The following is a 16,892-nucleotide window of genomic DNA, read 5'->3' on the forward strand; positions in this document are numbered from 1 at the left end:
CCTTGCCTGCAGGATTATGGGGGGTGTGGCCCTTTTAAAGAACATTCTAGAAGGTTTCCTAGCAACATGTGTGACTACAGGAGTACGGCAGGTCTGGTGACGGGCCCTCGGGCCCCGGCTGATGTCCACTCCATAAATGCTCTGATCAGGAAGTCGCAGCCGTCCATCCAGGGTTAAAGGGACTCTGTAAGATTTTCCAGGAACAGCGCCGCCATAGCGCACAGGTCGTGTCAGGTCCTGCAAGTGGATATCCGCCATTTCCGGACACTGCTCATGTACACAGAACCCCCATGAGTAGTGTTAGTGGGAAAATCCTCCTCTGACAACCACTTTCCTGGTTCAGAAGTGTGCGCCTTGCAGTTGTCACCGCCCCTCCCACAATTCTCAGCCCCTCCCCCTTCATTCTCAGGGCAGAAGGAACAGTCACCACAAGACAGCAAAGGGTTAATGAGCTCCAGACTGTTAGAAAAGTTACCGCCTCCCCTGCGCCCATTGGCTAAATGTTCTCGAGGTGCTCGCTGATAGGCGGAGCTTGCCACGCCCCTTTGTGTGTAACAAGTCCCTTACGGTCGGCTGAGACACGCCCACACCTTCCAGTTTGATGGCAACACGCTTCCAGACGTCACCTCTGCGTCTCACCATTGGCTGCCGCCTCGGCCTTCGTCAGCCAATCAGCCGCCGGTAAGGTGACATCAGCTTAGCAACCATCCCCCTGCACGCGCCGACAGGGGGAGGCGTGGCCGGGTCGGGCGGTGAGTGGGTCCCCCTCCCCTCCTACATGTGTCTCCGCCTTCTTGGCGATGATGTCACCTCTAAGCCGGACGGTGATTGGTCAATCCTGACGGGCTCTTGCTGTTGCTGTGTGGGAAGAGACGGCTTGGAGCTGCCGGTTTCTGATGAAGAGCCGGGAGAGGGGAAAGAGGGGTGAGTGACTTTAAGCCCGCTCTCAGCACCTGCTCCGGTTCTTTCTGTCATAGCTGGACGGACTTCCGAACTCCGGTGTCACGCATGGCCATTTCTCATCCTGCCAGAGGGATTTCTGCAGCTCCTCCACCTCCTGCTTCACGCCAGCTACTTCACGCTGTACTTGCTGGTAGTTGTAGTTCTCAGCCGTGTAGTTTACGCTTCCTGTCTGGGCGAACCTTTTCCATGTCGAACTACAACTCCCGGCAGGCCCTGTGGCGGACTCGGCTCTTGATAAACAAGGCACTTCATCCCGCGGTGTGGTTGGTGGACCGAGGGCCACGCCCCTCCCTTCTTCCTACTGGCTACTGTACCAGCCTGTCACCTGTGATTAGTGCGTCACCGCCTACTTTTCACCGTTAGCCGCCTGTGATTGGCTACTGTATGTGTGGCTCAGGCGGTTTTTCGGCTCCTTGTCATTACGCCCCGCCTCCGCTGGCTTCCTATTGGCGGAGGACTCTGTCACTGGGCTAGTTGTGGGCTGTGATTGGCTGCCTCCTCCAGCTGTTCCTGCTTCATTCACCATTTTGTCTCCTGGAGTAAGGGGGCCAGGCAGCAGTGTGTGGATGTCCGTGAGTGAGGGCCAGGTGAGTGTCCGCGGCTCCCCTCCGGTCACCTCGAGCGCCGCCTGGACGTCCCTGCTTCCCCGGTGTGTGTGCGCCCTGTGTCCTCCATGCAGCAGCAGCGCCCCCTGCTGGCTGTCCGGGGCAGGACTGTATGCTGGGACTCGTAGTGCTCCCCTCAGCTTCATAGCCCAGGGCTGCACATGTTACATGCTTACTACACGCTTACTACACGCTTACTACATGCTTACTACAGCTCCTGTGACATCCGTGTGACCAGTGCGCGATGTGCTGCATAGTACGTAGGCGGATATCACACGCTGGTGCCAGGCCGCTACTTCTAGGACGTGTTCTGTACATGTTACATGCTCCGTACACAGGACACGTGACATATTACATTCGCCGCAGTATGTGTAACGTTTCGTGTGCACCGCATAATGAATACGGCTCCGTACATAGTACACGTGACATAGTACATGCTCCACAGTACACGCAGTGTATGGCGTGTGAGCCGCGGGTGATCATTGCTCCGTCCATAGTACACGTATAGTGTGTGATTATTGCTCTGTGCGTATTACATACATGTTCATATTACATGCTCCGCAGTACGAGTGGTGAATATTGCTCTGCACATATTATATACCCGGCGCTGTATAGAGCACACGTGACATATTACATACACAGAATTTCTACATTTCGTGTGACCCTTGTATGTTTCCCACATCACGTATGTTGTATGATTCCAGGGTCGCACATGTGTCCTTCAACTGTACCCCCGCCCCCGGTACCGTGTAACGCTGCGTGTCCGTGTGGTGTATGGGGATCTGATGGGGATCTTTTCCCGGCTCCGGTGACTCTGTGCAGCCGATTAACTGTGACGTGACAATGGCCGGGATGTTTGGAAATGGGGGGGATCTGAGGGTGCAGGGGGTTTGGAGAGTGGGGGGGGGGGGGGGATCTGAGGGTGCAGGGGGGGATCTGAGGGTGCGGGGGGTTTGGATAGGGGGGGGGGGGGGGATCTGGGGGTGCGGGGGTGCAGGGGGGATCTGGGGGTGCAGGGGGGGATCTGAGGGTGCGGGGGGTTTGGATAGTGGGGGGGGGGGGATCTGGGGGTGCGGGGGTTTGGCGGGGGTGCAGGGGGGATCTGGGGGTGCAGGGGGGGATCTGAGGGTGCGGGGGGTTTGGATAGTGGGGGGGGGGTCTGGGGGTTTGGCGGGGGTGCAGGGGGGGATCTGAGGGTGCGGGGGGGATCTGAGGGTGCAGGGGGTTTGGAGGGTGTGAAGGGGATTCTGGGGGGGGGGGTGTGGGGGGAATCCTGAGCGTGCAGGGGGGGATCTGAGGGTGCGGGGGGTTTGGATAGTGGGGGGGGGTCTGGGGGTGCGGGGGTTTGGCGGGGGTGCAGGGGGGGATCTGAGGGTGCGGGGGGGATCTGAGGGTGCAGGGGGTTTGGAGGGTGTGAAGGGGATTCTGGGGGGGGGGGTGTGGGGGGAATCCTGAGCGTGCAGGGGGGATCTGGGGGTGCAGGGGGGGATCTGAGGGTGCGGGGGGTTTGGATAGTGGGGGGGGGGTCTGGGGGTGCGGGGGTTTGGCGGGGGTGCAGGGGGGGATCTGAGGGTGCGGGGGGGATCTGAGGGTGCAGGGGGTTTGGAGGGTGTGAAGGGGATTCTGGGGGGTGTGGGGGGAATCCTGAGCGTGCAGGGGGTTCAGAGGGTGTGGGGGGGATTCTGGGGTTCAGAGGTTGTGGGGGGGGTTCAGAGGGTGTGTGTGTGGGGATTCTGGGGGTGCAAGGGGTGTGGGATCTGAGGGTGCGGGGGGTTTGGAGAGTGGGGGGGGGATCTGGGGGTGCGGGGGTTTGGCGGGGGTGCAGGGGGGGATGTGGGGGTGCAGGGGGGGATGTGGGGGTGCAGGGGGGGATCTGAGGGTGCAGGAGGTTTGGAGGGTGTGAAGGGGATTCTGGGGGGGGGTGTGGGGGGGAATCCTGAGCGTGCAGGGGGTTCAGAGGTTGTGGGGGGGGGGGTTCAGAGGGTGTGTGTGTGGGGATTCTGGGGGTGCAAGGGGTGTGGGGGGGATCATGAGGGTGCAGGGGGTTCAGAGGTTGTGGGGGGGGGGGGGTTCAGAGGGTGTGTGTGTGTGTGGGGGGATTCTGGGGGTGCAAGGGGCGTGGGGGGGATCATGAGGGTGCAGGGGGTTCAGAGGGTGTGGGGGGGATTCTGGGGTTCAGAGGGTGTGGGGGGATTCTGGGGGTGCAAGGGGTTTGGAGGGTGTGGGGTGATTCTGTGGTGCAGGGGGGTTGGGTATGGCAGTGCCAGCGGGGTTAGGTAAATGATCTGCATGTCTGGGGGGGGGGGGGGGTTATAGGGCGGAGGTCGCCCATCAGGGGGAGGAAAAGTTGGGTTCTGGGCATTTGTAGAAATAAAGTCTCTTCCGTGTTTGTCGTGGTGATGACGTCATCTCCCCGGTCATTATAGTGTCCGTCCCCCCCCCCCCCCCCCGTGCCGTGTGGCAAGGAATGTGGGTGTTGTCCTCTCGCCCGGCGGCTCACATTATCCGAGTTATTATTACCCAACCGCCCGGAGAATGAATACCCGGGGCTGCAGAGGACGGGAAGGGTTAACGCCTCAGAGATGTGGTGCGTGCGGGGTGTCACCTTTTACTGTAAAGGATGTAGCAGAGGCGGGTTTGTCACTTGGTGCAGCTCCTGGGACACTACAATGTATTATCGCAGGTGAACCTACTGTACCCGCACTCCTGTCTCTGCTACATCTGTAGGGAGAGGATGTGAGGATCCCCGGGGTGTCACAGAGGATGTCACCAGTACAAGGCCAGTGGTGGTGCCGTCACCAGTATAGGGGTCTCAGTGAAGCGCGCTGCTCTGGTTATCACTGGTCCACGTCTGTATTGTGCAAGGTGGTGAGCAGGACGCACCCATCACAAGCGTGGCATCCGTGGTGCTGGTGTCTGGTCTGGTGCAGATGGCGGAGGGATGAATGGGGTCACCGGTGCAGAGACGGGGCCCCTCACTGTCCAGCACCGCTGATATACCCTGCACCCACTTAAGGGGCACAAGCCTGTAGATACGCCCCCGGCACCAGTATCGCTGACATTGTGGTGGTACTGGGGCCACTGGTATAGCTGTGATACCCCGGGGGTGGATCTGGTTCGGCCCCTCCATTCCTGGAGCCGCCCCTCCCCCGCGCTCCGGTGGGCATGCTCTGGGCATCCGGTTGCCGGGTCGTTGGCAGCGAGCTTGTGATGTGACTTGAGGGGGTGAGAACTTGTGAGTGAAGCGCGTAGGTGTGCAGGTAGGAGATGTCTGCGCGTGCATCCCTGCGCCAGGGCTTCCCGACCATATGTCAGAGCCGCGGGCGCCTGAACATGTCCTGGCATGTGCCTGGTGTGTGCTCGGAGCGTATGTCGGGGGAAGGGGATTGTCGTAAGATCACCAGGTATTACAGGGGGCGCGCGCCCAGGTGCGCCAGAGGCTCCATTATCAAAGCCGGGGGAGGTGCAGACCCCACTATGGTTATCCAGACAATCGGGTGCCTGAAACGCGTCGGTCTGGGTCTGAGCAGCCATTTTAGCGGTAGCGGCGTGCATTCAGCGTACCTATGTGGCGCTGTTCCCGCGGTCAGGTATCCATCCGTGTGCCAGGACATGTACGATGAGCGGACCGTGTCTTTATGATGCTGACGACACATGCACCGCGCTCCGCAGCCTTCATACCAGCGCTTAACCCCTTCACTGCTGCTCCACATCGCCATTCTGCCTGGCAGAGAAGAGGTTGGCTCGGGGGGGGGGGGGGGGGGGGGGGGGGGATGGGCCCTGTGATGTGCGTGCTCCTGTCTGCACCTGTCCCTCTGCGCACACGGGGGGCCACATCTATCCAGCAAAATGCAGCCTGGATTTAGACATCCGGCAGAAAGGACGGCGCCATTTTTTATTTCTGCGCCGTGGACAGATTTGGGGAGAAAAAGATGCATTAAATGATGTTCCCTGCGGATGTGAACGCCACCGTAAATGTGCCCAGTGCGGTGTCCATGATGGGAGCTTTGTGGAAATGACCAGTAATCTGAATAAATGTTGATTTGCCGGGACCGGTCACATGACTGGTGCGAACGCTGCGTCCACGGCGGTTTTCCAGAAATAAGACGTAATCATCGTGAAAAGCTGTGCTTCTTTTCTCGTCTGCTTTGTGCTTCCGCTCCCCTCCGTTTCCGAGATCTCTGCTTGCTGTTATCTGCGGGGCTTGTTACAGTGTATCAGAGCGCTCGCTCCCCTGCATTACATTTTTTCCATTCTCTGACAGCAAGCAGAGATAATGACAACGGCGAGGAGCAGGAACGACGGGCCGATTAGAAAGCTGCAGAACTTTTCATTGTACGGTGATTAAATGGCGGTCGCTGCGCCAATCGGTAGCATCATGGGCGCAAAGAATAATGATACATGGGCCGCAGTATTGGGACCGACAGGCCACGCCCCCTTTTTGTGATAGTTGAAAGGAGTTTGTCGTTTGGCACATTTGCACATCTTATCAGGCGGGCGTCATATTTACAGCCGGGCGCTCTGGTGTCCGTGAAAATCAGTCATTGAGCCTGAAGAAGAGAATGTGAAGCACACGGCGACGTTCCCAGTCACAGATGCCCTATCGGCGTAGACCGCCCTCTATAGTGGACACGTCCCCGTAGACCGCCCTCTATAGTGGACGCGTCCCCGTAGACCGCCCTCTATAGTGGACGCGTCCCCGTAGACCGCCCTCTATAGTGGACGCGTCCCCGTAGACCGCCCTCTATAGTGGACGCGTCCCCGTAGACCGCCCTCTATAGTGGACGCGTCCCCGTAGACCGCCCTCTATAGTGGACGCGTCCCCGTAGACCGCCCTCTATAGTGGACGCGTCCCCGTAGATCGCCCTCTATAGTGGACGCGTCCCCGTAGACCGCCCTCTATAGTGGACGCGTCCCCGTAGACCGCCCTCTATAGTGGACGCGTCCCCGTAGACCGCCCTCTATAGTGGACGCGTCCCCGTAGACCGCCCTCTATAGTGGACGCGTCCCCGTAGACCGCCCTCTATAGTGGACGCGTCCCCGCAGACCGCCCTCTATAGTGGACGCGTCCCCGTAGACCGCCCTCTATAGTGGACGCGTCCCCGTAGACCGCCCTCTATAGTGGACGCGTCCCCGTAGACCGCCCTCTATAGTGGACGCGTCCCCGTAGACCGCCCTCTATAGTGGACGCGTCCCCGTAGACCGCCCTCTATAGTGGACGCGTCCCCGTAGACCGCCCTCTATAGTGGACGCGTCCCCGTAGACCGCCCTCTATAGTGGACGCGTCCCCGTAGACCGCCCTCTATAGTGGACGCGTCCCCGTAGACCGCCCTCTATAGTGGACGCGTCCCCGTAGACCGCCCTCTATAGTGGACGCGTCCCCGTAGACCGCCCTCTATAGTGGACGCGTCCCCGTAGACCGCCCTCTATAGTGGACGCGTCCCCGTAGACCGCCCTCTATAGTGGACGCGTCCCCGTAGACCGCCCTCTATAGTGGACGCGTCCCCGTAGACCGCCCTCTATAGTGGACGCGTCCCCGTAGACCGCCCTCTATAGTGGACGCGTCCCCGTAGACCGCCCTCTATAGTGGACGCGTCCCCGTAGACCGCCCTCTATAGTGGACGCGTCCCCGTAGACCGCCCTCTATAGTGGACGCGTCCCCGTAGACCGCCCTCTATAGTGGACGCGTCCCCGTAGACCGCCCTCTATAGTGGACGCGTCCCCGTAGACCGCCCTCTATAGTGGACGCGTCCCCGTAGACCGCCCTCTATAGTGGACGCGTCCCCGTAGACCGCCCTCTATAGTGGACGCGTCCCCGTAGACCGCCCTCTATAGTGGACGCGTCCCCGTAGACCGCCCTCTATAGTGGACGCGTCCCCGTAGACCGCCCTCTATAGTGGACGCGTCCCCGTAGACCGCCCTCTATAGTGGACGCGTCCCCGTAGACCGCCCTCTATAGTGGACGCGTCCCCGTAGACCGCCCTCTATAGTGGACGCGTCCCCGTAGACCGCCCTCTATAGTGGACGCGTCCCCGTAGACCGCCCTCTATAGTGGACGCGTCCCCGTAGACCGCCCTCTATAGTGGACGCGTCCCCGTAGACCGCCCTCTATAGTGGACGCGTCCCCGTAGACCGCCCTCTATAGTGGACGCGTCCCCGTAGACCGCCCTCTATAGTGGACGCGTCCCCGTAGACCGCCCTCTATAGTGGACGCGTCCCCGTAGACCGCCCTCTATAGTGGACGCGTCCCCGTAGACCGCCCTCTATAGTGGACGCGTCCCCGTAGACCGCCCTCTATAGTGGACGCGTCCCCGTAGACCGCCCTCTATAGTGGACGCGTCCCCGTAGACCGCCCTCTATAGTGGACGCGTCCCCGTAGACCGCCCTCTATAGTGGACGCGTCCCCGTAGACCGCCCTCTATAGTGGACGCGTCCCCGTAGACCGCCCTCTATAGTGGACGCGTCCCCGTAGACCGCCCTCTATAGTGGACGCGTCCCCGTAGACCGCCCTCTATAGTGGACGCGTCCCCGTAGACCGCCCTCTATAGTGGACGCGTCCCCGTAGACCGCCCTCTATAGTGGACGCGTCCCCGTAGACCGCCCTCTATAGTGGACGCGTCCCCGTAGACCGCCCTCCATAGTGGACGCGTCCCCGTAGACCGCCCTCCATAGTGGACGCGTCCCCGTAGACCGCCCTCCATAGTGGACGCGTCCCCGCAGACCGCCCTCCATAGTGGACGCGTCCCCGCAGACCGCCCTCTATAGTGGACGCGTCCCCGCAGACCGCCCTCTATAGTGGACGCGTCCCCGCAGACCGCCCTCTATAGTGGACGCGTCCCCGCAGACCGCCCTCTATAGTGGACGCGTCCCCGCAGACCGCCCTCTATAGTGGACGCGTCCCCGCAGACCGCCCTCTATAGTGGACGCGTCCCCGCAGACCGCCCTCTATAGTGGACGCGTCCCCGCAGACCGCCCTCTATAGTGGACGCGTCCCCGCAGACCGCCCTCTATAGTGGACGCGTCCCCGCAGACCGCCCTCTATAGTGGACGCGTCCCCGCAGACCGCCCTCTATAGTGGACGCGTCCCCGCAGACCGCCCTCTATAGTGGACGCGTCCCCGCAGACCGCCCTCTATAGTGGACGCGTCCCCGCAGACCGCCCTCTATAGTGGACGCGTCCCCGCAGACCGCCCTCTATAGTGGACGCGTCCCCGCAGACCGCCCTCTATAGTGGACGCGTCCCCGCAGACCGCCCTCTATAGTGGACGCGTCCCCGCAGACCGCCCTCTATAGTGGACGCGTCCCCGCAGACCGCCCTCTATAGTGGACGCGTCCCCGTAGACCGCCCTCCATAGCGGACACGTCATGTGACAGTCCAGTCCGGTTGCTATGATCAGCTGCCCCCGTGGTCAGCTGATCATCAGACCTCCCACTATAACATCCTGCAGGGACTGCCCCTTTAAATCCTATTGAATTAATAATTGGGATGCCTGTCACTTTAAGCCTCTTGTTTTGTACCATTTTTGCTGATTCTTTTGCCTTTCTTTTCCAGGTGCCGTCTTGATCCCCCAAAGATGAAACCAGTCAAGAAATCAACAACCTCCACCCGCAGCAAGAAACAGAAGAGAAGGGTGGAGGAAGGGAGGCAGGAGGACGAGGCCACCGAGGAGGAGGCATCAGAGGAGGCATCGGAAGAGTCGGGGCACCACCTGGCATTCGTGGGTGCAAGGAAGATGCAAGTAAAAGTGGAACCTACAGTGACCGATATAACGGGAGGCCGGATAAACCAGCAGGAGCTGCCGCCCCGCGACTCAGAGCAGATAATGGAGGCGCAGGCCGGCATATCTCAGGTCTGCATGGAGGCATCGAGCAATGACCAGGCGATGAGTAAAGGGGTGTACGAGCCGCCCCGCTGGGAAATGCCTCTGAGCAGGAAGACCGCAACTTTCAAGTCTAAAGCACCCAAGAGAAAGTACGTGGAGGGCCAAGGGTCTCAAGATGGACACGAAGATTCTTCCAGTAGCAGTGAAGGTCCTCCGGCGCCACCGGAGTGCATGCTGGAACAGTCCGCAGCTCCTGCTGTAGAGACGGAGGACGTATGTCCGTCTGTGAGGTCTTCTAGTACAGATACGGCTAGCGAGCACTCTGCAGACTTAGAAGAAGAAGCCGAGAAAGTCCAAACTGAGCTAGAGCCACCAGCCGTCTCGTGGCCTGAGATGGACATGCGAGGTCACCTGCAACCCCAGAAGGTCCTGGCCAGGAAGGAGGACGCCTTCTATCTTTGCCAAGTAAAGCAAGTCCGCCGAAACCAGGAGCTTGGCGTGCTGTTTCCTGGCTCACAGACCATAACATTCCTGGACATCATGCAGGATGCGGTTCTTCTAGACCAGATCCCAGCACCTGGGGAAGTAGAGGTGGGTTCGGCAGTGTGCGCCTGTGTTGGACCGGAAAGTACAACGTTCCGGGAGGGAACCGTTGTAGAAATAGTTCAGAATCCGCTGTCCTATAAAGTGTGCTTTCAACAGAGCCCAGGCCGAAGGGACCGGGACTATGGCTGGGTCCCTCACAATAGTATCCGGCTCGTGCGCTTCCCGTGGTATAAAGAGCCAGTTCTGGTGATTCCCCGAGCAGCCGAGGAGAAGCCGCAACAAGTGCTCGGAAGGTTCTCCACAAGTCATCCCTCCGAGCAGCAGTCCGGAGCGCCGGTGGAGATCCCCATGTCAGAACAAAAGCACCTGGAGGATGCCGAGGTCTCGAAGATAAGCTTCAGTATGCCCGTCAGCGAGGAGAAGCTGTCCTCTGTACAGCACTGCATTCTCTCCCCACCCAAGTCACCCGCTTACGCCATCATGAGCCGCTTGCCCGAGCAGCCATCCCCCTTACTAAGTCCGGATGCAGGGAGCCGGAGCAGTTGTAGCAGCGTGTCCCTGGATAAATGCAGTACGCCGGGATCCCGTTCCCGCACCCCTTTAACGGCTGCACAACAGAAGTACAAGAAGGGAGACGTCGTCTGCACCCCGAACGGTATCCGTAAGAAGTTCAATGGGAAGCAGTGGAGGCGGCTGTGCTCACGGGATAGCTGCATGAAGGAGTCCCAGCGTCGAGGATACTGTTCCCGGCATCTGTCCATGAGGACGAAGGAGATGGAGAACCTGTCTGAGGGCCGGGGCGGCCGGGAGGGGAGTGCAGAGTTCGACTGGGATGACACCTCGCGGGACAGTGAAGTCAGCAGCATACGCACCGACTCTCGCCCCCGCCTGGTGGCCGCTGCGGACCTCTCTCGCTTTGACTTTGATGAGTGTGAAGCTGCAAATATGTTAGTGTCTCTGGGAAGCTCCCGTTCCGGAACGCCATCCTTCTCGCCCGTCTCCAACCAATCTCCCTTCTCCCCAACGCCGTCTCCTTCACCTTCTCCGCTCTTCGGCTTCAGGCCAGCCAACTTCAGTCCCATAAATGCTTCCCCTGTCATCCAGCGAGCGGCTCGCAGTCGTCATGTAAGCGCAAGCACCCCCAAGGGGCAAGCAGTATTGACCCCGGAGATGCTGCACCACTCGCACCACCGAGAGAGGCAGCCGGCTGGTATCCTGCCCTCCTTCCAGACCAACCTTACCTTCACCGTGCCCATGAGCCCCAGCAAGAGGAAGCCAGATTCCCACCACAGCAGTGTCAGCTCAGCCGCCGACTTCCAGAAGACTGATAGCATGGACTCCGGGGTGGACTCTGTCTCTCACACCCCAACACCATCCACACCTGCCGGATATCGATCTGGCTCACCCGCCATCTTTTCCCGATCCCAGCAAGCCTCTCCATCTTTGCTTCTGTCCCCCCCTGCTGGCCTGACCTCTGACCCTAGCCCTACTGTCCGCAGGGTCCCAGCTGTGCAGAGAGACTCTCCTGTCATTGTACGTAACCCGGATGTCCCTCTACCCTCAAAGTTTGTGGAAAAGCCGTCTGATGGGGGACCTCGAGGTGTTGGTGGAGCAGTGACAGGAGGCAGCAGTCCCAGGCATCTGGTTAAAGTATGCTCCAAGGAGCATCCTTCTAAGACTCCGCTCCAGATGCCAGTACCCATCAATGCTACCCAGATAGTGACACGATCATTGCCGTCTGGTCAACCCAGCGCCGGAGAGTCATCCCCCTGCACGTCCTCTGGTCCGTCAGATCACCCTCCGGCCGCCTTCAGTGTCTCCTCACCATTCCAGCCGCTCGCCTTCCATCCATCTCCTGCCGCTTTGCTGCCAGTTATCGTGCCCAGTGACTACAGCAGCCACCCTGCTCCGAAGAAAGAGATCATCATGGGACGGCCGGGCACAGGTAGGCGACATCTTCACATCCGCGTTGCTGCGTAATCATAAAGAGAGTTGTGGAATTGTATTTTGAGCAATCGCCTACCTCGCCTCCATGACCAGGAGCAATCCGGGTAAGGCCTCATGCACACGGCCGTTGTTTTGGTCCGCATCCGAGCCGCCGTTTTGGCGGCTCGGATGCGGACCCATTAACTTAAATGGGGCTGCAAAAGATGCGGACAGCACTCCGTGTGCTGTCCACATCCGTTGCTCCGTTCCGTGGCCCCGCAAAAAAAATAGAACATGTCCTATTCTTGCCCGTTTTGCAGACAAGAATAGGCATTTCTACAATGGGCCGCCCGTTCCGCAAATTGCGGAAGGCACGAGGGCGGCTTCCGTTTTTTGCGGATCCGTGATTTGCGGACCGCAAAAAACTGAACGGTCGTGTGCATGAGGCCTAATAACGAGGGGCAGAAGCGGGGAAAGTGAATTCCTCGCAACTGGAGCCGTCAGTAATTAATAGCCTCTGCATTATGTGACTGAAAACGTACCTGCGCCTGACGGACCCCCTCTGCTGATGTCTCCCACTCTGCCACGTGTGTACCCCTGAGAGTGGAATCCCTATAATCCATGTGTAAATTGCTCAGAATGCAATTCCATAGTGTAACCGTCCTAGTTTATTAGAGCTAGGCATGTATACCTGAGTTAGTCTGTTAATTATTGTCAGAAGATCTGTAATTACCTTATGATAACAGCTTTCATTAATGTCCTCTGTCCTTTTCAATTGGTCCCTTAAAACAGCATTGCTAGGGCTTGTCTGTCTTCCCTTTAGTGTAAACAGATGACACAGGGGCGGTCCTTCACGCTGCATGCCTGCATTAGGCTTCAGAGTGAGGAGGCGTGTCCCTCAGTAAGCCAATCTGATTGGCTGGCAGGAAGCTACCGGCTACAGCAAGTGTGTATGGGAAGTGAGGGAAAGCAGTTTTGGCCTCAGAGAACTGGCAGAGGAGCCATTTTGAGAAGAGTCTCATATTGTAGGGTTCAAAACAGCCGTAAGTAAGGGAAAAGCTCAAGGAGAACAGTAAGTGAAGAATCGAAACACTGCTTTATGTATAATGCTGCAGCAGGAACATATGCTAAAATAGATTGTGTGATGAAAACATGGCAGTTACCCTATTACATCATATTCATTGTATAGAAAGAACAGCGCAAAGTGCTGACATTTACTTATAGTATGACCTGGTGATCAGTTACTTACATAGTATGGCTCCACCTGGTGGTCGGTTACTTACATAGTATGGCTCCACCTGGTGTACAGTTACTTACATAGTATGGCTCCACCTGGTGATCAGTTACTTACATAGTATGGCTCCACCTGGTGATCAGTTACTTACATAGTATGGCTCCACCTGGTGGTCAGTTACTTACATAGTATGGCACCACCTGGTGGTCAGTTACTTACATAGTATGGCACCACCTGGTGGTCAGTTACTTACATAGTATGGCTCCACCTGGTGGTCGGTTACTTACATAGTATGGCTCCACCTGGTGGTCGGTTACTTACATAGTATGGCTCCACCCGATGTTCAGTTACTTACATAGTATGGCTCCACCTGGTGGTCAGTTACTTACATAGTATGGCACCACCTGGTGGTCAGTTACTTACATAGTATGGCTCCACCTGGTGATCAGTTACTTACATAGTATGGCTCCACCTGGTGATCAGTTACTTACATAGTATGGCTCCACCTGGTGATCAGTTACTTACATAGTATGGCTCCACCTGGTGGTCAGTTACTTACATAGTATGGCACCACCTGGTGGTCAGTTACTTACATAGTATGGCACCACCTGGTGGTCAGTTACTTACATAGTATGGCTCCACCTGGTGGTCGGTTACTTACATAGTATGGCTCCACCTGGTGGTCGGTTACTTACATAGTATGGCTCCACCCGATGTTCAGTTACTTACATAGTATGGCTCCACCCGATGTTCAGTTACTTACATAGTATGGCTCCACCCGATGTTCAGTTACTTACATAGTATGGCTCAACTTGGTGTTCAGTTACTTACATAGTAGGGCTCCACCCGATGTTCAGTTACTTACATAGTATGGCTCCACCCGATGTTCAGTTACTTACATAGTATGGCACCACCTGGTGGTCAGTTACTTACATAGTATGGCTCCACCTGGTGGTCAGTTACTTACATAGTATGGCTCCACCTGGTGGTCAGTTTCTTACATAGTATGGCTCCACCTGGTGGTCAGTTACTTACATAGTATGGCTCCACCTGGTGGTCAGTTTCTTACATAGTATGGCTCCACCTGGTGGTCAGTTACTTACATAGTATGGCGCCCTCTGGCGTTCAGTGTGTAGCAGTGTCGACGCCCACCTCCTGAGCTGAGTGCTGGAGGACATGCATGCTCGGTCTCTCTGCGCACAGCCAGGTCTCTGCACAGGGATCCCCTCCTCCCTGCAGGGCAGCCAATAGAAATCCCTTTCAGCGCGTCAGGAGGAGCGGAGCCGCTGCAGTAGAGGGCCTGCACTGCCCCCTTCACTGCTGCAGACTCGGTTCATGTATTCTCTGTCTGCAGGACACAGCTACCAGAGGGGGAAGGAGACTGACTGGCGCTGATGTGGAGGCATATGCGGTGCATGCAACAGGTTTGGCAGTTGTAAGCAGAGAAGGGTCATGTGACATGACAAAGCCCGCCCACAGTGGCACCGATCGGCAGAGGTGATGAGGGGGGACACAGAAAAGAATGTGAGAACGTTACAGTTTTGGGGGAAAAATTTTGTTTAGATTTGTGCTTTTAGATTTTTGGGACTTTTTGTATGATCTCTGTAGGTGGGATATCCCTTTAAATTGGCTCTAAAGGTGGAGTGTCCCCTTAATAGCAGATAAGATGCCTCTGGTACCAATTAGAACATCCTAGTGGGCGCCGTAAGGGGAACCCCCGTTGTACAGCGGGCGCCGTAGGGGGAATCCCCGGTGTACAGCGGGCGCCGTAGGGGGAACTCCCGGTGTACAGCGGGCGCCGTAGGGGGAATCCTTCTGAATCTGCCCTGTTTATTGCCCTTTTCGCTGACGTTTCCTGCGGTTTGGTTGACGCCATCTTGGCTCCTCCACACCTTCCTGCGCCCTCCCTTCCCCCACCCTCAGGTTACCCTTTCGCCACGTAATGACTCCCAGAGCTGCGCTCATCAGGCTGGAAAGCAAAGCCGCTGCTGGGAGAACACATGTCTAACATGGCGGCCATTACCCAACTTGGCGGGGGTCCTATGCTGGGATTCGCGGAGAGCTGGGTGATCTGTAACGGCGACCATGATGTACCCGATGTTCTCCGCGCCGCCTGCTCCCGGTTCACGGACGTCTCCTCTACATCTTCAGTTTTCTGCTTGTGACCCCGAGCTGTAAATGTGACGGGAGGTGCGAAAGCGGCGTCTCAGCTGTAGAGGAGGTGCGGGCGCCGTACGTGGCACCACATCTATTTCTATCTGCTGAGAGCAAGGGCGACACGGGAGAGTGGAGGGCGATATACTCCTGTGTGCCCCGTGTACCCCTGTATACTAGATGTGCCTCTGTGTACTGCGTGTGCCATGTGTGTGCCTCGTGTACCCCGTATACTAGAGGTGCCCCGTGTGCGCTCCTGTGTGCTAGAGGTGCGCTCCTGTGTTGCTAGAGGTTCCCCGTGTACGCTCCTGTGTTGCTAGAGGTTCCCCGTGTACGCTCCTGTGTTGCTAGAGGTTCCCCGTGTGCGCTCCTGTGTTGCTAGAGGTTCCCCGTGTGCGCTCCTGTGTTGCTAGAGGTTCCCCGTGTACGCTCCTGTGTTGCTAGAGGTTCCCCGTGTGCGCTCCTGTGTTGCTAGAGGTTCCCCGTGTGCGCTCCTGTGTTGCTAGAGGTTCCCCGTGTGCGCTCCTGTGTTGCTAGAGGTTCCCCGTGTGCGCTCCTGTGTTGCTAGAGGTTCCCCGTGTGCGCTCCTGTGTTGCTAGAGGTTCCCCGTGTGCGCTCCTGTGTTGCTAGAGGTTCCCCGTGTGCGCTCCTGTGTTGCTAGAGGTTCCCCGTGTGCGCTCCTGTGTTGCTAGAGGTTCCCAGTGTGCGCTCCTGTGTGCTAGAGGTGCCCCGTGTGCGCTCCTGTGTGCTAGAGGTGCCCCGCGTGCGCTCCTGTGTGCTAGAGGTGCCCCGCGTGCGCTCCTGTGTGCTAGAGGTGCCCCGTGTGCTAGAGGTGCCCCGCGTGCGCTCCTGTGTGCTAGAGGTGCCCCGCGTGCGCTCCTGTGTGCTAGAGGTTCCCCGTGTACGCTCCTGTGTTGCTAGAGGTGCCCCGTGTGCGCTCCTGTGTTGCTAGAGGTGCCCCGTGTGCGCTCCTGTGTTGCTAGAGGTGCCCCGTGTGCGCTCCTGTGTTGCTAGAGGTGCCCCGTGTGCGCTCCTGTGTTGCTAGAGGTGCCCCGTGTGCGCTCCACATAAACCACCTCCGGCTATAGGGTGAGTCCGGGGGAAGAGGTGCACCGTACATGGCCCCTGTTCTACCTCCAGGGTGGGGGGCACCTGACTTTTCCTGAGGGAGGTTTGCGGTTCAGGACTGTTTCAGGCGGCCATGTTGGCAGCGCTATGTGTGCCCGTCTACGGCCGGCGTGTCCGGCTCAGCTCACCCATACGGTAAATATAGGCCAGGCTGTTGGGGGCGGCTGGCGCTGCGGTCCTGTATTGTGTCCTGCTGGGACTTGTGTGGGACTCTCCGTGAAAACTGAATAAGACGTCCTCCCCTCCCCCGTCTCGATCTGGATCCCAGCACTGAAGCCGCCTCTTCCAGGCTGCAGAGCGAGCGGCCAGGACCACACAGGACCCTGTATGTCCGCAGCACCCCAGGGGGCACGCCCTGCCGCCCAAAGTAGTGGTCAGTCATTGCATTGACGGAACTACAACTCCCACCATGCAGTGACATTTGTATTAGTGGAATGCCCACATCTTTCTCATACACCTTACATTTCAAGATCTCTGCTTGCTGTCAGTGGTTGGAAGCCTGTCCCTCTCACAG

General features: G+C 58.2%; 1 protein-coding gene across 7 annotated transcripts in view; it reads left to right on the forward strand.

Annotated features, from left to right (window-relative positions):
• Positions 1 to 763: 763 nt before the first annotated feature.
• CIC (capicua transcriptional repressor) overlaps positions 764 to 16,892 on the forward strand; it is a 72,920-nt gene continuing 56,791 nt past the window's right edge. For 3 of the 7 annotated variants that reach the window (XM_040419848.1, XM_040419864.1, XM_040419855.1), the window contains exons 1-2: positions 764 to 924; positions 9,120 to 11,881. In XM_040419848.1, coding sequence (XP_040275782.1) covers positions 779 to 924; positions 9,120 to 11,881 — 2,908 coding nt within the window. In that variant the 5' untranslated portion in view covers positions 764 to 778. Of the gene's footprint in view, positions 925 to 1,435; positions 1,551 to 4,134; positions 4,156 to 4,888; positions 4,973 to 9,119; positions 11,882 to 16,892 lie in introns of those variants that run through there. The other 4 variants (XM_040419861.1, XM_040419881.1, XM_040419875.1 and 1 more) reach the window with 4 other exon arrangements.

Source organism: Bufo bufo, chromosome 1 (genome assembly GCF_905171765.1).
Source record: "Bufo bufo chromosome 1, aBufBuf1.1, whole genome shotgun sequence".
Classification (NCBI taxonomy): Eukaryota; Metazoa; Chordata; class Amphibia; order Anura; family Bufonidae; genus Bufo; species Bufo bufo.